Source organism: Dermacentor silvarum, chromosome 11 (assembly GCF_013339745.2).
Source record: "Dermacentor silvarum isolate Dsil-2018 chromosome 11, BIME_Dsil_1.4, whole genome shotgun sequence".
Lineage (NCBI taxonomy): Eukaryota > Metazoa > Arthropoda > Arachnida > Ixodida > Ixodidae > Dermacentor > Dermacentor silvarum.
This window is the reverse complement of record NC_051164.1, coordinates 98574049-98599470: the sequence shown is the minus strand read 5'-3', so window position 1 is coordinate 98599470 and position 25422 is coordinate 98574049. Positions and strand designations below refer to the sequence as shown.

Sequence of the window (25422 nt, the reverse complement as noted above, 5' to 3'; positions counted from 1 at the left end):
AGCCTGAACAATGATTCGATTATCTAGACTCCGTCCATGACTGTAGCGTACACAGATTCTGCCGCTATTATCTCCTCTGGCAACCTACCACAATGAGCTCAAATGCGGACATCATTGATGACCTGCTAGGCTGCAGTGTGCAGATTCCTGCCGCCGTTGCATTGGAAGACTTTGCAGACGTCGACAGCGCGGTGTTGTGTGCCAAACCGGCAGAAATATAAACATACTTGGTTGCACGTAAGTGGAAGTGTGTGTAGCAACGAATCGACCACTTCTGCTTTGCACAGGGTCCTTAAAACGTAAATAAAATGATTTCTGGGGGGGGGGGGGGGGGGGGGCACATTCATATTTTCGGACATTCAATATCTCAGACTTATTTACCTTCCCCGTGAAGTCCGATTTTACGGTAATGTTGAAACCCTCAAGCATGGCATTGCAGATGGGCATGATGCACATATTCAGCACACAAATAAGGGAAAGCTGTGGCATGCATACTGCTGCTGCTGCTAGTGATATCAGATTACAAATTAATTCTTCAAATCAATTACATCGCATTACTGCAGCAAGCATCTGAATCATGTGTCTTGACAAAAAACAATACAACCCCCCTTCCATCACCCTCATAACAAAATTCTGGTGTTTTCAATGCCAAAACCACTCCAGATTAAGTTTCACCACCTGGGGTTCTTTGATGTACATCTAAATCCAAGTACACAAGTGTCTTTGTCCTCCATCGAAATACAGCTAACGCGTACTGGTGACTCTCTCTCTCTCTCTCCTTTTTCTGACTTCTCTCACCCTTTCCCTTCAACTTGCTGTGCACTTACCACTATGTCCTCTGGCCGCATGTTGTCGCAAGAGGAGTTGTCTTCGAAGTCTACAGAGTAGAAGTCCTGGCTGCGGCAATCTTGTACCCGTCCCCAGTAGTAGCGGCCGTTCTTGTGTTTGGCCACAACACGACTGCCGGGCTCCACAGCCAGCACTGCCGGTGGGCGCTGCAGAGGACATTCCACAAGTGGCAAGTCAAGTACAAGGACACTAAAATGTTACCCCCAAATGGCTTTATGCTTCAGCAAACTTTCTCTAATATCACAGAAACCCACAAATAAGTTCCATGCCGAGATATTTACCTGGTTTCTGTGTGAATGAGGCTTGGTTCCACTGAATTTTCTGTTTCTCACTAACTACATTTTACTACGAGTGTGCAAGTGCCAACTAGAAGATTTCAAATTTAATACCAAATCAAAACAACAAAAAGAAAAAATGCCGATTATCGATTCGAATATCAAATACAGTAATAACTTCATGCTCGGCAGCAGCAGAATGCGGCAGTCACTGAGCGACCGTGTCGGGTCGTTAAAATGTTCTACATGATTCATCTGAAGAAGAAGGCTCGTCTACCTACTGTGTTGAAAGAACCTAGCATGCTGAATGCAAGTAACGCTGGACTACAGCACACGCTACCTCCCGTGGTGTCACTTTCTCAAGTCGTGAACGAGTAGTGTCCTCCCTGACCTTGGTGTCGCCCTGCGTTGAGCTGTGCTTGATACACTTGATGAAGATGGGCAGGGGCCAGTCGGAGGTGAGGAACGAGACGCCTGCGGCGTGGGCGCACGTGACGTGGAAGGCCGTCGTGCACTTGCCCGACGTGCACTGGATGCACGCACCCGACTCCAGGGGACAGCCAAGCCGGTCCCGTAGCTTGTGGCAGTATGTGCAGCGCTGGGAGGAAAGGGAGATAGGTGGTGGGAGAGAATAACACAACAGGGGTAAAAAAGTAATTGCACATAGTCTTTCCAAAGTTGTATAAAAGTCTACCGTGCATTTCTCATACATAAAAAAATGACCCTTAGCAAGTATGAAGGGCGAAAAAAACTTAAGTTTTATTTTTACGAGGAGTGTGCGGGAGCAAACACGGTTCTTAGCGTTTGTTTCTATAAAATCTACGAAAATGTGTCCTGATTTTGTGCCGCCAATCCGAACCCTAAGCTTATTGCTTGACAGCAAATGCAATGAGTGACGGCTAGCACAGCGTCAAACGCCAGAGTTTATGGGCATTTGGTGTTGTATACGACACAAGTTGACAAGAACAGACAGCTAGCGGGAATTCCTAAATTTTCCAAGTTAACATGAACCAAAATACACCATCTTTTAGTAAAATGGCTTTGACAATCTAATTGCAATCTTTCAATATCATAATATAACCCAACTTGCTAATAAATGAATGCGCATATCATTATTAATGCTTCGAACCCAGTCACAGTAAAAAGATGGCACACACGAAGTGCCAATGCACAGAAGCGTGACCAAACTAAGTGCATGGCAGCATGCGCCCCGCTCCAGTCAAACCACGACGATATGGCCTTCGAGATATGTGAGCAACCGCCTCGTGCAGATTTTGGAAGCCGTGAAGAAGTTAACATGTGGTCGCACATTTTCAAGGCACGCCTCCAGGGCGGAGGCAACTAAGCCATTATCAGGAGATCGGGGTTCGCGGTGACGTTTCACCTTTGAACATCGCATTTTTTTCACTCGAAGCGACATAGAGAATGTATATTTACAGCTCTTGTGTGGCTGACGTGCAGTCGTAATGCCAAGACCAGGATGTCTGAGACCTTCGAAGAATGGCGGCATGTTTACGCTTACGGCTAAAAAGAACGCTTCACTTTCATGTGCAGAATAGTCATGTCCCACAGGTAGTAAAATGTCACAAGCTCTCGAATAAAAAATGGTAGCTGCACTTGCAGTTTCGAAATGACTGGTGATTGGAACCGGGCGCCGTTTTGAAAGAGATACACAACGGCACATTTTGTACTTTAGATGGACATTTTGAACGAAGTTTGCAGCTAGGTGCAGGAACGCACCCGCAACAAAAATGACACTGAAAATATGGTTTTCAGACCTAAGTGCTGCCGAATTGTAACTGCTGACGCCAGCTTCATTATTTTTTTGCGTCCTTAAGCTTGAGTGCATATTTAACGAATTACTGATATAACAACAGCTTTTCGCAGTGCCGGACCAGTTGAGCATGAATAGGAACTGGCACTGTGCTGGTGTGAAATACTTTACAAAATTCAGGACAAACCGCATGAATTCTCTCCAGCGGCAATAGTGCAGGCACTGATGGACACTACATGCACTTGCCAAGAGTTCCGACTCACCAGGCGGGCCCTCTGTGGTGTAACTCTGAGCACATCCACAGGTGAACGGGTGCGTGGGTCCACCAGGTGCACCTCGGGCACCAACAGGGCACACAGCAAATGCACCCAGCGACCATGCGTCGTCTGCTTCAGGGCACCCCCACGCAGTGAGCACAGGCAACACTCCTGCAGAGGACAGAACAGCATGTGGTTAGGGTGCTTCAGAATACCCTAGCTAGAGGCTCTATTTTCTTATGGTACATTCTAATGATACTACATTGAGTCTGACAATTCAATTTAATCAATTATTTATAGTATCAATCAACCATACAGCAGTACATTCATTAACTCAACCCAACAGCATATCCTTATGAGGAGTATCCCGGCTCAAATCCATAGAGATATGCAAAATTATATTTGGCTATCTGCAGTTGAAATCAAAATGCATGGATTATTTTTCAGTTTAATTCATACCCAAATTGAGAAGCACGTTTTTTATTTTTTTAAGCGAGAATTGAGATAACAAAAGTTGAAGGCATCCACATCAGAACATGTCACTGCGTTTTGCAAAATGGCACGACACTAAAAATCCTGGCCAGTAGTTAAAAAAAAAATAATATTGGCATCCGAGCACTTCTGCAAATGTGTGCACACTTTTGATAGTGTCATTCATGCAAATTCGTGTACTCTCTGATAGTACCATTCAGCCCAAGCACACTGCATGCCTTGCCTTAGCATGGTCGCCCACTGAAAAAAGTGTTAGAAATGAATGCTCAATGCTTGGTAGCAATCAAAGAATTCTGCACAGTTCTGCTAACAAGACCGCACAGCATCTGTACCCTACGCCTCTGAGCTGCAAGGCAGTTTTGTGAAAACCCACCCCTTATGTAATGCCCCTACGGGGGACTTTAAGGTAATAAACTGAACTTAACTGACATCGCCGATATTGAAAGAAGCATGCCGCTGTCATGATGCAAAGGAAATGAGCTAACATAATTGGCTGGGGCATCTGTACACAAATTCCTAACGGTGTATTCACCAGTGCATTCTTAGGTTGTTGTCAACCATAGAGAACTAGCGCTGGCCAGGAGCTGCTCTGACAGTTTGAGAGTGCAAATAAATATGCCAACGCGATCCAGTAACGACACGATCCAGCCTGTATCGAAACTTGGTAATGCTTGACGTGTCCAGCCAGGCTCTGTCCATGGCCATGCGCGTTCTGAGGAATGCACACATTCCTACACTCTAGCACACCGGTGCCCAGTCAGGTCAGATGCTGGTTATATGTGCCTCAAGATAAGTAGTGAATTTGCTGATGTGAAATTGCACCATGTCCTGCTAAAAACTGTTCCCTCCGCTCACTAGGCTGCGTACTAGGCCGCTGCGGTTGGCACACCAAACGCCGTGGCTGGCTGCCCATAGTGCACGCGATTCGTGGCACCACTGACCAACAAAACTGAAGATCGTAGATGGTTATAGTAGTACACCACCGCTGCAGAAACTCACGAAAAATGCTCGAAATGTAAACACACACTTGAAGCTTGCAAAAGGTCATTTTAGAATTAACTGTACAAGCCAGGTAGGAGCTTACCACGCTGACAGGTTGCACCGCACACCGGTCGCACTTCCAAGTCTCCTTGATGACGGGCACAGTGACACCGTAACAGTCTGGAAGAAGTAACAACGAGGCATATTGCTTTATGCAAGAAAACTAAGGTTCGACATCCCTGAATGCATGCAATATCACAAGCAAGCGTCATATTTCGCAACATTTCAAATTTCATGCTCTTCACCACAGGCAGAAACACTGCGGCATCTCACTTATCACCACAATCAGCCACTCGGTACGACGAATAATAATAAAAACAACGGAACAGGGAGGCTATTACATGATCTGGATCAAAAATGTTGCCGTTGCTCATTAGTGCTCACTCACCACACAGTTGAACCTTGGTAAAGCAAATTAACATCCAACACAAAAATACTTTATCTGAAATAATATGTCATATCTATGTTCATTAGATTGACGTTTGACCATATTTCCAACATGACAACACAAATCTATACACCAGTGATTCCATTTGGAATCATGCTAAACAAGCAGAGAAAGAAAAAGCATTTGGTTGAGAGTTATTTTCTTGTGACACTGCCTTCACGAATATTCCTATAATGAATGGCGCCTCGAGGCCTCAAACACACCAGCAAGGTTTCCACCTTGCCATGTTTTTTGTTGTGCTGAGTCTGTCGGCGAGCACATGTTACTTGACCGCACATTTGCAAGCATATTTGGTCTTTTGCCCCCCAGTCTTCTGACGTTCAAACTAGTCAATCAATTAGAATGACCCCAAGAGAAACAACAGGAATGCGCAAAATATCCACGGACTTTAGCTTCTAAACATAAAGCGTGACTCACGTTTGTGAACGCAGACTGAGCAAGAGGAGCAAATGAGCAGCTCGCTCGACTTGACATCTGTGTCAGGAATCTCCGGCATGCCCACTTCGGCGCTACGCACCACATCCAGGCCGCCATTGACGAAGCACACAGCAGGCATCCAAACGGCACTTGACTCCGGCACTGTGGGCTGCTCTCGGGGCGTTTCCTCACGTGAATACTGCACAGCAGGTGAAATACGTCACCATATCACTATTAATTTCTACTAAGGGCCTGCGAATAGCGATCTTTGAGAACGAAGCGAATACGAATTGAATAGCGCCAGAAGCGAATAGAACCGAATATCGAAAGCTTTTCGAATAGTTTTCAAATTACGAATAGCCGTTATCGCAATAAAAAACTATGTTCACATTGCAGTATAAAGTCAGCAAGTTCCTGTGATTACATAGTACGCATGAAGCGTTGTTTCTTAAAAGCATGAATGAAGCGTTATTGCATTATGTTGCTACAGGAGCAAACAAGTAGTTTCCGCGAGCCACTGATAAATTTTCCCTGGTCCCGCTCCCGACAAGTGTCTAAAACGGCGAACAGGAGGTGCGCTTGATCCAAAGAACCTCCATTACCCATGCCCGAGTGTCAAAAAGCACATCACAGTGCGTAACAGCAACGCGCGAACTGAATCTCGGAGGCCGTAACTTACCACCATGCGCCTTTCTCCTATTTGTAGATAGGGTAGGTGCCGATAGCGTGCGCACTGACCTATACGTTGAAGGAAAAAAAAAAAAGGGGAAAAAAAAAAAAAAAAACGCGGAGCACCGCAAATGCGCGCCGCAGAAGAGCAAGAACGGCGTAGCGTCCAACCGAAACGAAGCGACGCAGTCCGCATCGCCGTGGTCCTCAGCGCAATCGTACGCGGCATGTGACTGACAGCAACGCCGAAGCGCTTCGTGCCTAATTGTGCCTTTAAAGCCTTTATTCTTGGGTTTATCGCCGCGCGTAACACCGCGTTGGCGGCTAGCTGCGTGCCTCCGTAAGTGCGTAGTCGTTATCTCTGATCGCGTCGATAACAACCGCAGTTTCGTCCGCAGCGGTTGCGGCAAATAGTAGTTTCGTTTTCACTCGATGCGCGCGTCGGCTGCGTGCCTTCACAACTGCGTAGTCGCCTCCCATGGCAGCGTCGATAGCGACCGCAGTTTTGTCCGCACTTGCAGCGAAAGGTAGTTTCGTTTTGATTTGGTGCGTGCGTCAGCCGCCTGCCTTCTGAACCGCAAGATCGCCGTCCATGATCGCGTCGATAGCGGCCGCGGTTTCGTCGATAGCGGTTGCGGCAAGCAGTAGTTTCGCTTTTACTCAGTGCAAAGCTGTCAAAGATAAAAAGCACCGCCTACATCGCGATGGACGGACAATTTGTTGGCGAGCAGCTGAGTGGCGAAAAAATAATCGGGATGTGCGCCCGTCTCAGATGAAAACGCGCGCCGCGAAGGATGTCGCGAAGCCTTCGCCGCTGCTAGCGCTAATCAGTCATGAGATGAAGAGAATTTCAGTAGTCTAGTTTCATGCACAGGGCTCTTGAGAGAGTGCAAATGATTGCTGTATAGCCTGTAAAGTATGGCTACATATTTGATGTAGCCTGCTTCTCTACGCAAGTTCTGATGTTTTACATCTATACTATGCCCACAGGGATGAAAATTTACCGTACGTTTGCTCCAGTTCTGTTTATTTCGGTGCAGTTGACGCTGTGAAATATTTGAAAAGTATTCGCATTTACAAATAGTGATATTCAATCCGTTATTTGGAAGTTTCGAATATTCGCACACCCCTAGTTTCTACACATTATTTAATGGAAAATTCCACAGGTCAAGCAGCAGCGAGTTTTCCTGTTATGTTGTAAAAGGATGTGGAATGAAAGGAAGTAGGGACAGGACAGGAAAGTATGTCCTGTCCTGTCCCTTGCCACGAAGTTTAGTCAGAGCAGGTAAGTTTACTTTTCATAAGGAAGGTGCCAGCATACACAAATACCGTATAAACGCATGTATGGGCCCATCCCGTTTTTCCGAAATACGTATGTGAAAAAAAAAAGAACGAAAAAAATCCCCCTAAGGGCCGCACCCCCCCCCCCCCCTTCCTCGAACCACCCGTGTTCAAAACACAGGCGCCCTTGCGAGCTTCCAGGCACCGTCAACAGATAGCGAACTCGCGCTATCCATATCAGCATTAGCATCATTGACTCCAGTTTGTGCGTTGATTGGTCGTTTGCACATGCTTTGCACGCCATTTGGCTTTTGTACTGCTGGCTTGTTTTCATCCAGGCGTTTACATTTTAGCACGATGGGCAAGCGCCTAAACAGCTACACGGCTGGGTTTATATTGAAGGTGGTTGAGTTTGCTGTCAAATATGGGAAGCGTGAAGCCGGCAGAAAATTTGACATGGACGAGAAGTGCACTCGACGATGGTGTAGTCAGAAAGAAGCTTTGAAGAAAACAAGCAGCAAAAAGCGCACTTTCAGAGGTAAGCCATGTAAGTTTCCCGAATTGAAAGAAGAGCTACTCTGCTATGTGATAGAAGTGAGAAACAATGGCTATGCATTGACAACGGACACGCTGCGCATGGAGGCTCAAGCCATGGCACGTGCGAAAAGCATACCACATGAGATTTTAATGCTAGTGCCGGCTGGGTGCAAAGATTTTTGATGAGGAAGGGTTTCTCCTTTCGGTGAAGGACCACACCGTGCCAGCTGCTTCCGGACGACTACACCGACAAGGTGCTTAGCTTTCAGAAGTATGTTATCGGCCTCCGCTATGAACACAATTATGGACTGTCCCAAATAGCGAACGCTGACCAGACCCCTGTGTGGTTAGACTGTCCCGAAAACTGTACAGTCGAAGTTAAAGGTAAGAAGACCGTTGCCGTGCGGACAACTGGCGCTGAGCGCCAACGCTGCACAGTGATGCTTTGCATTACTGCGGACGGGTGGAAGCTACCCCCCTACGTTGTACTGAAAAGGAAAAAAATTCCCAATGAAGTTTTCCCCAAGGGAATCGTAGTTCGCGTTCAAGAAAAGGACTGGATGAACGATGACCTCATGCTCGACTGGGTAAAAACTGTTTGGCAGAACCGCCCAGCCGCCTTGTTGGCCAAAAGGTCACTTTAAGTTGTAGGAATTAACGTGACGGCGGCGAACCAAGCCATGCCGTCGTTCCTACTCAGAAGGCGAGGAGCCAAGCGGAGGCTGCGACAACCAGCGTCTCAAGCTCCTGGAACAACACTGCGCGTGCTGAGCTTGTGCTTCGAGCACGCGCTGCGCTTCTTTATTGTTTACTTCCTTGACAGTCGGCGCCAAGGCACCGGTTGGGAGCGCCGACCAAAGCGCCCCGCATTGCAGCGTCAGTGGGCGCTACAGGGCTCCCCCCGCCAAGACGGAACGGCGATGAAGGAAGTGAGAGAAGCTAAGTTGGATCCTTGTACTCCAGCCTGCATCTTAGATGCGCCTTGTTGCTGGCGCACGCGCAGACGTCCTTGAGGCAAGCGGTTCGAGCAGTGTGGCATTCGCTGTTGGCCTTGCAGGGCTATCCGATACGTTTCCGGCGGTGGTCTGTAGCTTGTCGCAGGTCTTGCCTGTCCAGGGAGCAGAAAAATTTGAGAGCACAGTCGTAGATCAGACTGTCTGTGCAGACGCCATTCAGCTGGGCGAAGACGCACTGCTCGGAGTAGTCGCAGGGCTAGCCGAGGCCGGCGGCGGTGCGGCAGGTCAGGTGCTTGGACTTGAGGCTCACGGGCTCAGATGGCTTGTAGAGGTAGCAGCCCTCCTGCAGGAGGCCCCGCGAGGCTCGCACCTGGGCGTTGCTCGTACAGGTGTCCTTGATGATGGAACCAAGCGCGATGGTTGCCTTGGTGACCTGCGCGTCGATAGGTCCGTGCATTAAAAGACAAACTTGCCGTTGTCAGAGGGAAGCCTCTCCAGCTGGTTGATGGCGATCTTGGAGACCTTAACGGAGACGTCGTTCTTCACGGTGCTTAGGGTGGAGTGGTCGATGAAGTTCTCCAGGAGACGGCCGTTGATGGTCCAGGTGATTGTGGCGTAGTCCTTGTAGCCGACGTGAAGAGCAGCTCCATGGGACCAGAATCGGTTTCGGGCTCCTCGGCCGCGATGTAAGCCCACGCGTACTCGACCTTAAGACCAGCCAGGGCTTCGAGCCTGCTCACGGAAGCAGCCTGATCGGGCCTCTGCTGGGCGCAAGCTTCCTGAGCAACTCCGGCGGGGCCCATGGCTTCCTCAACAAGTTTGCGGACCATACGTGCTCCGGCCTTGAAACACTTGTGGCAGCGCATCGATGCATCACTCAAGTTTGAGCTACGCAGGCCGGGTTGTATGTAACCACCTTTGCAGGCTGCAGAGTTGTTCGAAACTAATCCCCGAGGGGGACGGCGGGGTTAGCGGAGCTTCTCCCAAGCGAGCACCCCTGAAGAAAGCCGGGCATCTGGCCGGGGGTCACTTGTGCCCGATTTATATTCCGGTGGATGTCCGGCGGTGGGTTTCGAACGAACCAACTCGCGCAGCCGAGGCGGACGCCCTAACCACTGGGCCACGGCTGCGGTGACTTACGGCGCTGCAGCTTGCCAATATCGAACACGGCGCCGGATCGTTGGTAGGACTAGTGAGCCTTAGATGCTTCACAGGCGCCTAGTGGAACGGTCCCTCGAGCAGAGCCCGCGGATGGTCCGCATCGTAAGGGGCTGCGGGCCGTAGGCTGCCGGCGTCCCCGAGCCGAAACTGGTCCTCGCAAAAGTCGCCCGAACCATCAGGGCCATTGTCCGAGGAGTGAGTAGCTGACGTGTCACCGCTCCGCGTGGCCGGCGTGCACCTACCGTGGCCGATGTGCTCGTACCGTGGCCTGCTGGGCGCCGTGGCCGGTGAGCGCCGTGGCTTGGTGAGCGCCGTGGCTTGGTGAGCGCCGTGGCTTGGTGAGCGCCGTGGCTTGGTGAGCGCCGTGGCTTGGTGAGCGCCGTGGCTTGGTGAGCGCCGTGGCCGATCACGTCCGGGTCACCATTGTAGGAATTAACATGACAGCGGCGAACAAGCCGTGCTGTCGTTCCTACTCAGAAGGCGAGGAGCCGAGCGGAGGCTGCGACGACCAGCGTCTCAAGCTCCTGAAACAACACTGCGCGTGCCGAGCTTGCGCTTCTTTATTGTTTACTTCCTTGACAGTCGGCGCCAAGGCACCGGTTAGGAGCGCCGACCAAAGCGCCCCGCGTTGCAGCGTCGGTGGGCGCTACAAAGTCTTGGATAGCTTCCGCGGTCACTTGACGGATAAGGTCAAGGAACAAATGCGCCGTGTTGGCACACACATGGCGGCGATTCCAGGCGACCTCACAGGCATGCTGCAGCCACTGGATGTCAGTGTGAATCAGCCTTTCCGCAAGAATTCCGCAAGCAATACACAGAATGGATGGCAAGCAGCAGCCACGAGCAGACACCGACCAGATGGCTCAAGAGGGCATCACTTGCGACTGTGCTTGAATGGATTCTGTCCGCGTGTAACTCGGTATCGACAGACATCGTATGCCGAAGTTTCAGTCACTGGTATTTCCAACAGCTTAGACGGCACCGAAGATGACTTCTTGTGGTCTGATGAGCGTGCGCCACAACAGAGCATTAGCTCGGAGACAGGAATCGGCGAGTGAGGACGATTGAGCGTTATGGTGACTGACATGGATATTGCAATAAACGCTTTCGTTCGCCAATTGGTACATTGTTTTACTGAAAAAAAAAATTTTTCTTTCACACATCGCGTCTATAGGCCGCACCCTGAAAATTCGCCCTCACATCTGTAAAAAAAAGTGCGGCCCTTACACGCGTCTATACGGTATGTTTTGCACAAGCATGTGCAAAACAAGCTTGTCAAAATGCATGCTTATTCTACCGTATAATTCAAAAATTGATGTTCAGTGCTGCACAGAGACACATATCACTGATACAAATGTTTTTCTTTTTTAAATTATATGCCTACATGAGTTTTTGGTTTAAATAGAAGCATTCATATTCTTTTGGTCCACATATTCTTTTGGTCCTGAAATTCACAAAAAAAGTCCTTGTATGTGAGCTCGCTTTCACCCCATCCCACCTCATTGGCAAATTCCAGTACAGCTGCTACATAAAGTTCCACAGCAAGCATCTTCTTCATTCTGGGGCTTTACGTGCCAAAGCATCCAAGTGTATGGTTAATATGTAATGGACACATGGCTGCCATGAAAGATTAGTACATCTGCTCAGATGTGCAACAGCATGGAGTCACATACCAAAGAGAAATATCACTTTAGGTGTTTTACTAAATTACCTTTCCACAATACCAAAAAACCACTCTTACCCTGAGAGGAAGTTTGCCAAGCCAGAAAAAACACAAAAACAAGTCCAGCTGGCTGTGACATCGTGGATTTTGAGACCCTCTCTGGGTCTATTCAACTTTTTATCAGTAAAGATGGACTTCACTGTACTCTAAAGAAGTGAAAAATTGAACTTAGCCAGCTTCAAGAGCTTTAACTGAGTCACAATGGTCCAAATACAAGAATTACCTTGAAACCTGGGATGCCACACACTGACGTACTGGAGGGAGGCTTTCAGCATGCCACCAGGTCAAACAGGGAAAAAATTCTCGGTTCTAATATCATCCGATTACCATGAAAGTTACGAAAATAGTGCTTTTAAAGATGGCTTCATCAGCCTCAACCGATTGTTTCCCTCTCTTTAGTGTCTTTAGGGCACACGTGGCCCGTGCCGCTGTTGCCCCGGTGTGTGTCGACCCACCTGGAGTGGCCGGAAGAGCAGGCAGAGGGCGCAGTGCGGCTCGAGGGTGGAGGAGTGCCGGTTGAGCTGGCGCTCGGCATACAGGCTGGCCGGTCGGAAGCTCCACAGGTCCATGTACGGCGCTGCCCAGCTACCGGGCTCCCTCGCCCCGAGACTGCCACTGCCGTTGCCACCAGTCGTGGCCGCCGGGGATGTGGAGGCACTACCGTTGGCCTTCGACCCCGAGGTGTCTCCTCCGGACGACCACCCTGGAAGATGAGCAATAAGCAAGGAATTCCACGTTCAAATTTCAGGGTGTTAACGTCCAAAAAGAGATGCACGAGCTATGAGAGACGTCATCCTGGAATGCTTCAGATTACCCCATCAAGCCTAACATACCATTTTTGTTACACAGAGTTTGATACCTCAAAATGATGATTTGAGCATGGGAAACTTTGACGTAGGAACTTTGAGCATAGGAAGGGCCTTTGAAAACCGAAAAAAATCACAAAAAGAGTATTTTTGGAAAACCACATATTCGGGCAGTATGTCTGATAAACTACCATTACTGTAAGTATCAACGTCTAATTCATTGCGAAACTATTTCAAATAAAGTTTATAACAAGCCGCAGCAGCTTCTCGAGTGACGAGCGAGCGCTCTAAATACCCCAACTTGGCACAAACGCCGTTTCTCCACCGAGCGCTGCCATTTTGGTGTTGTTTTGTTCGTGCATTCTTGCGCTTTTTTTCCCCGCCACCCGCGGTGGCGTAAATCGTTCATGATTGGAGGGCTCGCCAGAGATTTCAAGTTCCCCGCAGTTGAGATTGGGCGAAGCGTGTGCTCCTCAATGAAGCAGGGGATCCCGCAACTCCCATTGGCTGCTGCGCGTGATGATGTAGAGGTCTCCTGCATAATGCGTCCGGTCGTCGTCTGCTTCGGCTCCTCCATCGCCGGTGACCTTTGTGTGTTCTGCTCGCTATCATCTATCTTCACGAGACCGTTGTTGCATTTAGCCTGCCGATTGTTGTGAAGGTCCCGATGCGCCCAATGAAACTCTAGACCAGGGGTTCTCAAGCATGTTCGTATTAAGCGAATCGAGGGTAACAAGAAAACAATAAACAAATGCTTAGCTACGTGAACACGCTTTGATTTAATCAATGAATCAGCAAATCCTGTTTATATTTAGCCCAAGACCAATGCGGAAGCTGAAATTCTCGTCATCTGATGACTGATTAGCGCTAGCAGTAGCGAAGGCCTCACGCGCGTACATCCCAACTATTTTTTCACCAGTCAGCTGCTCGCCAACAAATTGTCCGTCCATCGCAATGTAGCCGGTGCTCTTAATCTTCAACAGCTTTGCACTGAGTCAAAGCAAGCCTACTGCTAGCCGCAACAGCTGCGGACGAAACCATAGCCGCTATCGACGCGATCATGGACGGCGACCTTGCGGTTCAGAAGGCAGGAGGCCGATGCACACACCAAGTCAAAACGAAACTACCATTGGCTGCAAGAAGTGCGGACGAAACCGCGGTCGCTATCAACACTACCATTGTTGGCGACTACGCAGTTGTGAAGGCATGCAGCCATGGCATGCAGCTGAAGCGCGCACCGAGTGAAAACGAAACTACAGTTTGCCGCAACCGCTGCGAACGTAACTGCGGTGGTTATCGACGCGATCATGGATGAAGGCACTTATGAAGACACGCGGCATGCCGCCAACGCAGTGTTACGCGCAGCGATAAACGCAAGAATAAAGTCTTTAAGGGCACAATTAGGCACGAAGCGCTCCGGCGTTGCTGTCTATCACGTGCCATGCACGATTGCTACCGAGGACCATGGCGATGCGGACTGTGCCGCTTCGTTTCGGTTGGACGCTAGCAGCGTTCTTGCTATTCTGCAGCGTGTATTTGCGATGCTCCGCGCATTTTTTTTTTTTTCATTTTTTTATTCCTCCAATGTATAACGTCAGTGCGCACGCACTCAGCACCTACGTTATCTACAAACGGGAGAAATGTGCATGTTGGTAAATTACGGCCTCCGAGATTTTCGGAGGTTGGGTGGCTACATGCTGCTTGCGAATTTATTGCGCAGTTCATGCGTTGCCGTCACGCGCTGTGATGTGCTTTTTGACACTCGGGCATGAGTAATGGAGGTTCTGTGGATTGAGCGCACCTCGTTTTCACCGTTTTAGCCACTTGGTGAGCGCGGGACCAGAAAAAATTTATCAGTGACTCGCGGAACGGTTCCGCGGAACCCACTTTGAGAACCCATGCTCAAGACGCTACATGCGTTCATTGCAAGGAAACATTCTATGAACCTCGTCAGCATGGCGAAGTTCGCCGCACGCCCGCGCGCCGACAATGATCGCACCGATGGTTCCTGTGGAATAGCTTCCGCTTCATCTATGCGAGAAAGTGGTTGCGTTGACGCTTCTAGCATGCGACTCCTGTTGTCCCGTGCTCCTGTAGCATGTGACTCCTGTTGTCCCAGTGCACGGCGGTTCTTTCGGAGAGAGGAAGCCGGCTCTCTCTTGAGCCATGGCGAACCGTTCCGTCTCTTCTGCTGGGTGCGATTTCCGCGCCATCTAATAGCGGTGCGAGGAAGCAACTGGCCTCCCGCCCTCTTCCTTGCAAGAGTCACCTCCACCCCCTCGCCTTCGGCTGTTTTTGAGCCACTTTTTTTGAAGAACGAGTGAGTCGTGGTTAAGTGAGTGGCGGTTCTTTCGGAGATAGAACCGGCTCTCTTTCTGCAAAAGAACCGCCGCTCACTTTTACGAAACCACGGCTCACTCACTCTTTAAAAAGAGCGGCTGAAAAGATCCGGCTCGCTCCTGAGCGATAGTCTTAAAGCCCTGTTGCTTGCTGATAATACTGCAGATGGTCGAGGTACTCGTTTGCACTAGAGCGATCGTGGTCGCTCGCTCTGCAGTGGGGCCTGCATTGTGTTCTGCAGGGCGCCGGCTAAGCTCTGCATGACTTGCAGCGCATTCTGCAGCATTATTTCGCTCGACGGAATACTCGTGTCAAACTATTTAGAGGCATATGTGCCTCTGTGTCCGTGGGGCGAAGCGGCGAGGCACTCGGCGTGCTACGCCCACTCTCAGGCCTAATCCCTGCCAACATGGCATTTCCCAGATCCTGACAGTTCTGCGTCAAACACTCAAAATCAAAGCTACCGGCTAGTTCGGAAGCTGCCGCCACGATAGCACTAGGTCTCCGATTTTGTGCTGCTACATCCGACAACATGAACAAATCTAGAAAGTCAGACAAGCCCATCACCGTTGTTTGCTCGAACTTCAGTAGTCCTAGCTCCAACAAACAGAAAAAGACTCGCCATGTTGCCGAATTCGCCCCACGTTGGGCGCCAAATGTGGGGGTATTCCCCAACCCGTAGCGCGTGCAATCGCAGCTACGTAGGGTTCGGGTGAATAAGGCAACAAGCGAGTCAAACTCAACGTTTACTGCTGCCGGCAATAAAGTACACTTGCAGTGGGAAGTCCACTCTGTATAGTAAGTAATAAATAGGCTTGCCTCGTTGCATGTGATAGTCACGCAAGCGAGGTCATTCACGAGTTACAGCAGGTAAAATCCGTTCCGACAGGTTCAGTGTAGCGAGGTGAATTCTTGCTGAATTTTATTTTGCTAACCTCAAGGAAAATCCAGCGGAACGCTCGTCGAAGGCCAAGGTTTAGCATGATGGTACGCGACGAGAAAACTGGAATCCTGGTGCCGTTGAAGGCTTGCAAAAACGACACAGGTGTCGCTTTTCGGCTGGAGTGGTGGGCAGGGAGAATGCCATTGTCAGCTCCTGTATCGACTAAGAACCGTTGTCCCGTAACTCTGTCTGTCACGTACAAAAGGCGACGTGTGTTGGGCCGGACCACTCGTCGCCGTTAGAGGTCGGCTGGCCTGTTTCCCCCAAGCGCAGGGACGCCGACAGTGACGAGCGTCATTTCCACAACGGCGGTGGTAGTAGCAAATGCCAGACGTTGTAGTTGATGTTTCGTTGCGGGTGCCCGTGCGTCTTGATTTGCTAGAACTACGGGGCGTAGGCAAGGAGATGACGTGCAGCGATGTTCTGCTGCACAGATGATGTGTTCCTGGCACTCACACAAGGAGTCAAGTGGGGATTGTGCTGTTGAAGAGCAGGGAAGGGTTTGCACGGCGGTTGTATTGTCACCCGGAGACGATGTGGTGGCTGCGATGGTTGGGGTAGCTACTTTCACGACTTTGCCGGTCAAAGTGGCAAGCCGGTAAGATCCATGGTAGAGGCTGTCGCCAGGACTATCTGCACGTTAGCCGGGAGTCGTTGCAAAAACAATTCGCGCAACAGCGCGTCGTCGATGGATCCCGCGTTGTTTCCGAGCAGCTGCCTCATTCGACGAAGTTGACTAGAGCGTCAGTCAATACAGTCAATACAATAATGCAATACAGTGATGTCTTTCTTCTTTCTGGGGTTCGTGCCAAAACCAGTTCTGATTATGAGGCACGCTGCAGTGGAGGGCTCCGGAATAATTTTGACCACCTGGGGTTCTTTACCATGCAATGATGTCTTTATAACAAGTGGTTGAGTAGTAGTGACAGAATTTAAATGAGTGTTTTCATCATTGGGCAAGTACTGAATGTCCTGGGGGAGTCTCTAATCATGTCCTGCATTTACCCCAATTTTTCAATTACTAAGGCTCTGTTCACTCTAATATTGATGCCCTAAAGATTCTCGAGCACTAATCTATCACTTTAGCTTGACTTTACCATTTGCCTTTAGTGTCAATTTAACGCAAAAACATAGCGTTTTTGGTGTTTCGAAGTGAACTTTCCCTTCAAGGAAAGAGGGGGGGAGGGTTTACCAACTTTAGGTTCATTAATGTTCACCCAAATATAACTACATGACTGTGTTTGCGTCCTGCCCTCGTCACAATGTAGTCACTCCAGGCTAGACACAAAGCAGAGGCATTGTTGTTATCAGTACATGGTCTGTGTTCATGCTCTTTCCACTATTCCGGCGTTCACAGTGGTCACACCACTCTCACCTCTGCGACATGACACAATTGTTATTCGAGACAAATGGAAACACTACAATGGATCATTAAAAAGAAATCCTGCAGATTTAGGAGTAACAATTTACCCCCACTAACCTCGTGGGTAATGAAGAGGCATTTAATTAATAACCATTTACAGCTAAGTAGCCATTTACCCAAAAATTTTAGACATGATGACAACAGTAGCTAGGGTCAGACTAAACTTTTGAAAGTCCGCTTCCCGATTTCTGTGCATCGAGGCTGCGTCCAAGCTCACCAGACAGGGCCACACATTGCATGGTGAAATGCAACGAGCGCGAGGCAGGGAGCTCAAGGACAAGCAAGCCCCTACATTCGGCCTTTTTGGTCATCACACCCCGGCAACTGCCATCACCATTCTATCATCCAAGGGCAGCAAAGTAAGCTTACAATAAGCACTTAGCGAAAAACACCTCCCAGCTCATCCGCTCTCATTACCACTACTTCCTTCTGAACAGCACCGTACAAGATGACAAAGTTGACAACAGTCATGCTAGTCTTTGAATGGCAGTGGTATGAATGGAGGTACAGTCAAATCCCCTACAATAAACTCCGCTAGAACGAAATTGCTGCCACAACGAAGGTTTTCCAATTTCCCGTCAGCTGCCTATAGAAAGAAATACAACAAAAAGTCTCTTCATAATGAAGGCGTTTTATTCGGTATTTCTGCTTCAATGAACTTTTCGAGAACGAGACTGGGACTGGACTGAAATTGAAACTGCCAAGTAGTCAAATTAGAAGGTGCTTCCAAAGGTGTGACGATCGTATGTACGCTTGAACGAGGTTTTCGCGAACGAAATCAAATTCAAAGTACTGTATTGGCCAAGCTCAACCACCTTGTCTGGAAGTCTTGATGCCAGTGATGATAGGGTGTGTCTACGTAGAGCCCCACTTTCATGCTCAATCCTAATCTGCATGTCAATTTCAGCCATAGTGCCCATTAGAATTAAGTGTAAGCTGCTACCTATGTAGTGGACTTAGCAGGAAGCTACAGAGACCCCTTTTGGCAGTCTGTGAAAGCAAGCCTTGCAGTTTTAATAAAAATTTTACTCGGATGGGAATGTCCCCAGGGCAGCAATCGTGGTCGGAAACTGAACTTGCAGCCTCGTGCTGAGGAACAGGAACGCCACAGCCACAGGTGTGTTCCATATGTCTAGTACATCATGCAAGCTGTCACTCACCCTCATCACTGCTGTCTTCCCCATGGCCCTTGATGACAGCTGGATGCTGCGGCTTGGCCTTCTTGGGCGCTGGGTGCAGAGGCTGGCGTCGTACGGCCGTGCTCAGGCACAGCTTGCGCGGCATGCCAGGGGTGGGTGTCACCTCCTCCTCCTCCTCATGGGCCACCTGGAGTTTGGGGGCAAAAATTGTTACAATAACTTACTCTGTGCCGTTTAACTGCAGGCGTAAAGGCATCAGCAGCAACTTATTCATTAATTTAGAGGGGCTCTTTTCTTCTCCTTCAACAATAGTCATGCAATGCAGAAGCATTTCTAACATGTGGCCGAACAAAGTGTCACAAGATGCCGATGCCAGCACTGCTGCTGCCATCCCAGTCACCAGGGTTTTGGTATTTTATAGGCTGCACTATGCACACAAGCTAGAGCAGTGACAGACAAGTGCTAGAGAGACAGAAAGGGAAACACAAATTAGTGAGCAAGCAAGAGTTGATGCTGCTCTGGATGAAATTGGAAGTGGACTCTGGCAATCCACGTTACACATAGGACAGGCAAGCGGAGGTGTCACACTGAGCAACATGAGGGATACCATAGAAGGGATGCATAATCGGTGGTTGCAGAGAGTGAAATGACATAACAACAGGGATCTTAAAGACAAGCTGCTTATTGCTGCGTAGACTCATCCAGTAATGACTAGGTAGACGTAATTAATCCAGGCACTTTTCAACAAGTCAGGTATATGATAGATTAATTATTTAATTTTAAAATAAAGGAAGACAGAAGAGAAGACAGCAAAAGTTTATGAGCCCCTACAAAGGTCAAAGAGGCAAGGATGGTCTTTTGGCTTTGTCATTCTTAAAGACCCTTAGGAACTTCTGCATGAACAAAGTGACAAGTATGCTATCAACGTATTCAATAACTATGCGCAAGGTGAAAACAATTTTGGGACATGTGCATTCAAGCACCAGCAATTTGTCCTTGATGCTTCCTGGGTAAAAGTATCTTAGCATGTAGCATAAACGCCATAGGTTTGTGTTGTGGCTTCCCCGATATTTTGGGTGATTATGCAAAAAAAAAAGCTCCAGTCATTACAGGCATTAGTTCAGTACTTCTGACAATTCCTCCGATCTTCAGTTGTATTTTCCTAGAACTGCAAATATAGTGATGTTCCACTGCTGACCCATCCTGAGGAAATCCACCACCCCCTCTCATTTACTTATTGGAAACTGCACTGATATATTGAGGTCGCAGCCATTACAAAATTGCAGAAAAAAAGTTAGTCTATCCTACTTGGAGGGAGGACCTACTTTTTTGTTACCCGAAGTTGTAGCAAGCCCCAAGAGGGCGGGCACGACTAGTTAAGTCAGGTGCCAGGGTCAGACCAAACTTTTGATAGTCCGCTTCCCGATTTCTGTGCATTGAGGCCGCGTCCAAGCTCACCCAACCGGCCAACCTGTTGCATGACGACATGTGACAAGGGCCACGACAGGGAGCTCAAGGACAAGCAGACCCCTACAATTCGGCCTTTTTGGTCATCACGCCCTTGCTACCAGGGTCACAGTCGTAACCAGTCAGCCAAGGACAGCAAAAAAAAATTCTGATCCTGGTCACTCTGTTATGAGGAATAACCTGCAGCGCATGTCATGATTTTCCTTCTAATTGCTTCTGAATGTTCTCAAGAGGTTGATCACTAACAGACAAAATGAAGGCCAAACTACTATTTTTCAATTCTATGCCGAAACACCAGTATGCCTGTGTCACATCACAGATTTTAAGGTATCCTCTTGTAGTTGAGCAGGTGTGGTGCAGTAATAGTTATCGAAACTTGCCAAGTTCAACTTGATCAGTTTTTAACAAGTCATGACATGACAGATTAATTATTTTAAAAATGAAAAAAGAAAAAAGGAAGACCGAAGAGGAGACAACAAAAGCTTTATCATGAGCCCCAACATAGGTCAACGAGGCAAAGATAGTCTTTTGGCTTGGTCATTCTCGGGAACCCTTTCACTTCTACATGAACAAAGTGGCAAGTATGCTATCGACGTACTCGATAAATATGCGCAAGGTGAAAACACTCTTGGGACATGTGCATTCAAGCACCAGCACTTTGTCTTTGATGCTTTTTGGGTAAAAGTATCTTGAGCATGTAGGCCCGTGTTTTTAAGATGTTATAAGAAAAAAATTCTGATAAATGGCATAGGTTTGTGTTGCTGCTTCCCCGAAAGCTCCAGTCATGACAGGCATTAGTTCAGTAGTTCTGACAATTCCTCCCATCTTCAGTTGTATTTTCCTAGAACTGCAAATCTAGTGATGTTCCACTGCTGACCCATCCTGAGGGAATCCACCACCCCCTCTCATTTCTTGCATTTGCAACTGCGCTGATGAACTGAGGTTGCTGCCATTACAAAATGGCAGAAAAAAAAAGTTCCAATCTATCCTACTTGGAGGGGACGGGAGGGGGGGGGAACCTACCCTTTTGCTACCCGAAGTTGTAGCAAGCCCTTTCAAGGTAAATGATTAGCAAGCCCCAAGAGGGCGGGCGCGACTACTTAAGTCAGGTGCCAGGGTCAGACCAAACTTTTGATAGTCCGCTTCCCGATTTCTGTGCATCGAGGCCGCGTCCAAGCTCACCCGACAGGCCAACCTGTTGCACGATGACATGCGACGAGGGCCACGACAGGGAGCTCAAGGACAAGCAGACCCCTACAATTCGGCCTTTTTGGTCATCACGCCCTGGCTACCAGGGTCCCAGTCGCAATAAGAGATTGATTACTAACAGAGGAAATGAAAGCCAAACTACTACTATGCCTGTGTGACATCACTGATTTTTAATGTATTCTCTTGTGTTTTAGCAGCTGTGGTGCTCAAACACAAAGTCCTCGAAACTTGCCAAGTTCAGCCTTTGTCTCTTTTAGAATACAATGTAGTCCATGCGGACTGAAAATTCGTGACGTCACAGCGAGCGCGTGCAGGAACTTCAATGTGGTATTCACCTCCCCTTCTTTCGTTTCTGTGTCTTTTTTGGCTTTCCAAGCCTCTCTCACAATAAGAGTAGCTGTTTTGCTATTGCAGAAGCATAATTTTATAATGGAGCTCAACTTAATTTTCATTAGTGTTTAACGTATTTCAAATTTTCTCATAATCTCTATTTGGACTGAAAAAGAGAAAAAAAGAAAATATGTATTATAATAAATAAAAGAGTAAGGGTGGCTATGGCCCTTAAATATTAAGACGAACGAGAAAATGTCGTTAGATGAACCGCACAGCAGGCAGTACTGAACAGGCAGCCAGCAATCTTACAGAAGCAAGGGTAGAGACATGCAAGAGACATGCAAGTACACAGAAGAAAAAGCAGCACAGCAAAGCGGACATGTCACATTAACGCACACCGATTCTCATCTACTGTGCCCCTCACAGAACCCACAGAGCTTCGCACAAAATAGTGAACTCTAGTGCAGCGATCATTTAACTACCATGGGAATGATGGCTACTACATGGATTTGTCTCATATTTATGCTCATGGCTTCTAATGTTCCTGTAGCATCCTTTATTACACTTTACTTTCTAAATTTCCAAGTTTATTTTAAAACACAGCAAGGCAATTAGTATCTGTGCATATGAGTAACTATTGCATACCTGCCAACCTAGCAACATGAAAATTCGGGAGACCGCCGCGCAAGGGGAGGGGGGGGGGGGGGGTGTCAACAAAAATTTTTGCCACCGTGTGAAACGGCACACGTGGTAGACAGTACATACTTGTCATCTCTCCGTGAAGTGACAAAGCACTTAAAGTCAGTTGTATATGATATCATAAATACTTGCAAGTACTTATTCTTGGCTTATGAAAGCGCCATCTATCGCTCTAACTAAACTCGGGGAAACAAAAAGTAGTTTGGCATTCCGCACTTCACTTGACAACCTGACAAAGCTAAAGCGTAGCTAGCGCACTCACGATCGATTAACGACTGAATTGCAAAAAACGCGTGAGTTAGCAAGAGATGAGCCAATCCAGAAGATTCAATATGGCAGCGCCCGTTGGTTGCTCGCGTTCGTGGTGGTGCCGTTGGCCGCTACCACGATTCAAGGTGCATGCTGGTGACTAACTACTCCTGCGCTGCTTTCTCGCATGGTTATATTACAAGGCGTAATATGGTTATAGCGATGGGGCATTAAAAAAAAAAAAGACAGAAAAAAAAAAAACTGTGCTGTGGCGACTACTTTTCGGGAGATAAGGTCGCGTCCGTACAATCGAGAGACGTGAGCAAAATTTGGGAGGCTCCCGGATAATTCAGGAGAGTTGGCAGGTATGGAAATGTTGCATTCATAACACAATATTTCATTGAAAACAATACATTTGCGAAGCCACAATGCCATGTGAAGCGAGAAAGATAAGTTTAAAGAAGTCCATGTAATTACCCATCCTTCTCATGCCGACTGAACCATTATGCTTGCAGCTTCCACAGAGATAAAAGAACTTTGAATTGTCCACGCTGTATCAGGGAAATGAATTTGTACCAAGTAGCTCAATTCAACACCCCTTGTACTGTCATTTTTGCGTGTGTATTCTATGTGTCTTCTCTGCACTGTATTAAGGAAATGATTCCATAGACAATGGCGCTTGAGTTCCCCCTAGTAAATTATGGAGGAAATGCATGACGGGACCCACAAGCTAGAGGCCAAATGTGTGATTTCGTGTTACCGCATCTAGAAGTGATGCTGCCAAGAGACGGGGCTAGAGGCATGCACAAATACCGCACACAAGATGCAGCAGAGACATCCCGTATCCTGCAGTGGACAGTGCTTACAAGCAAGTCTGCCAGTTGGGAAGCAAGTGAAGTCACCACCACACTAGCCAAGAAACATGCGTGGAATGCCGTGCTCAGCAAGAACTTTGCAGCAAACACTGAAGAGTGGCAAGGTTTTGCTGCCACACAAAGACGTACTCAGATTTTTTTTTTTTTTAGGGGAGGAAGCGGGGGCATTGTGGAGCCTGATGACCAACCAAAACAGCAGCCTATCAGCATATTGCATATTAAGTTACCAGTAGGTCACAGTGGGTATTCCAGTCAACTGGTTAAGGAGAGAGCTGCAGACCTCAAATATCTGAGGAAGGGGCCTGTCCATCTATGAGGGGCAGTTAGACCACACCACCCCCAATACCTTAACCCAGCTCTTATGAGCAGCCGAAACCCTTGGAAGTGCATGGAGCACTTACCAAGTAATGTACCATTTTATTTTTCCACTCTTTTTTCTGATCACGCGTTGCAACAAGTGGCCTATCGCAGCAACAACAACGGTGAGACGACATCCGAGCCAATACAAGGACAAAAAGACTAAAAAATGAAACTGGCTGTCAGAAAGTAAGGCCCCAGGTCTGCACTGTATTGCAGAAGTTACGTAAGTATGAAAATCTGTCCCAGGCACGGGGGGGATTGTTAAGGCCAGGAGCAACCGCCAGTTGTGCAGAAGAGTTAAGGCCCACAGGCGAGTCATGCTGCACGAGAATACAAACTTTGAAGGGCTACCACAGCGAACATTTCAAGTGACATGTACTGACGTAAGATGAGCAGAAGGTTACTGCAATTGTTACAATTCCACACAAATTCACCAACAAGCACAGATGAGACAGCATGCGAGCTTCAAGGCTGCCATGCAAAACAGCTGCAGTGGAAAGACGACAAGCCAATGAGACGTTACTGCTAGTGGCTTTACTGTTAGTGGCTTGGTGTGCATGTTTCTCTGCTAGTGTGGCCATGCCCCAGAGCGGCATTGAAGTGCCGTGGTGCACAGGGGTGAGGCCCACCTTCGAGGAGGGAAGCGCGCCGGCCTCCTCTGGTGGGGAAGGAAGAAGCGGTGCCGAATGGTTGGGGGAGGACGATGGCGCGGGAACAAGTGCCTCCACCGGAGTCATCAGGGACCACTGGTCGCCCAGACTACCCCCCGGTCCCAGGCTCTGTGGTAAAGCCACAACAGCACCAGGCACGGTGCTTTAGACAACCACCTGTCGCTCTGTACGCACAGCATCTCTGCAGAGCCTCCTCACACTTCGTGTTAATGGGGTACACTGCAGGGTCCTTAGAAGAATCCTTCGATAAAATTTGAAAGGCAAATTACTCGTACATTTTCATTTTTCTGTATGCACCGACACCACCCATCTACTGCTTTCAATGTGTGATGACCAATAGATATGTGTGGAGCTGGGTAGTTCTGAAAAGACCCATAGCCTGGTGTGATCGCCCCCCCAAGGCCTCTGAGAAAAAGCACCAGTGCACGGACTTCTGGGACTCATTTTATGTACACAGGTAGGAGATGAAAAGTGGTGAATGTGCTATGCTCTGTTTCATACTTAACAGGCAATGCTGCAGAGACTGCGGAAAATAGCATGGTTATACAAGTCTATAACTCCACATGTATAGCAGTGTTCTTGATCAATGATGAAATAACCATTTCATATATTACAACTACAACTTGTGGATATAAGGTTATGTGAAATAAGATATTTGTGCATCTTTGTACTTTCAGTATGCAACATATTATGCTTTCATTGCACACTCAAATGGTTCATTGTGGGTGCTGGTTGCAGAAATTTGCCAATTCGCTCATTCGGTAGCAAATAAGTTGAGGTATGCAACACCCTTCATGTAATAATTACATCATACTTTGCGACATAAAAGTATGAAACAGTGTTACATTGAATTACCTGATGCTTACCTATACCTTTCCTTTATCTGTGATGTACTATTTTCTGGGTCACGAAAGTCATCAGTGAGAGAAGTGTCTCTAGCCTTTTTAGCATTGCCCGCTATGTTTGAAATGTAGGCATGTGCCCCTACCGATGTCACCAGCTACGAAACTATGCACTGAACTCTGGCC

The 25422-nt window shown here is 48.1% G+C and overlaps 1 protein-coding gene across 5 annotated transcripts in view; it reads right to left on the bottom strand.

Moving 5' to 3' along the window:
* The window catches only part of LOC119433581 (lysine-specific demethylase 4C-like), a 67394-nt gene that overhangs the window by 22563 nt on the left and 19409 nt on the right, over nucleotides 1-25422 (bottom strand). For 2 of the 5 annotated variants that reach the window (XM_037700834.2, XM_037700836.2), the window contains 7 exons: nucleotides 18553-18718; nucleotides 12336-12583; nucleotides 5554-5752; nucleotides 4732-4808; nucleotides 3162-3326; nucleotides 1465-1722; nucleotides 828-995 (listed from right to left, as the gene is read on the bottom strand). In XM_037700834.2, coding sequence (XP_037556762.1) covers nucleotides 828-995; nucleotides 1465-1722; nucleotides 3162-3326; nucleotides 4732-4808; nucleotides 5554-5752; nucleotides 12336-12583; nucleotides 18553-18718 — 1281 coding nt within the window. Of the gene's footprint in view, nucleotides 1-827; nucleotides 996-1464; nucleotides 1723-3161; nucleotides 3327-4731; nucleotides 4809-5553; nucleotides 5753-12335; nucleotides 12584-18552; nucleotides 18719-24337; nucleotides 24503-25422 lie in introns of all 5 variants that reach the window. The other 3 variants (XM_049659008.1, XM_049659007.1, XM_049659009.1) reach the window with 3 other exon arrangements.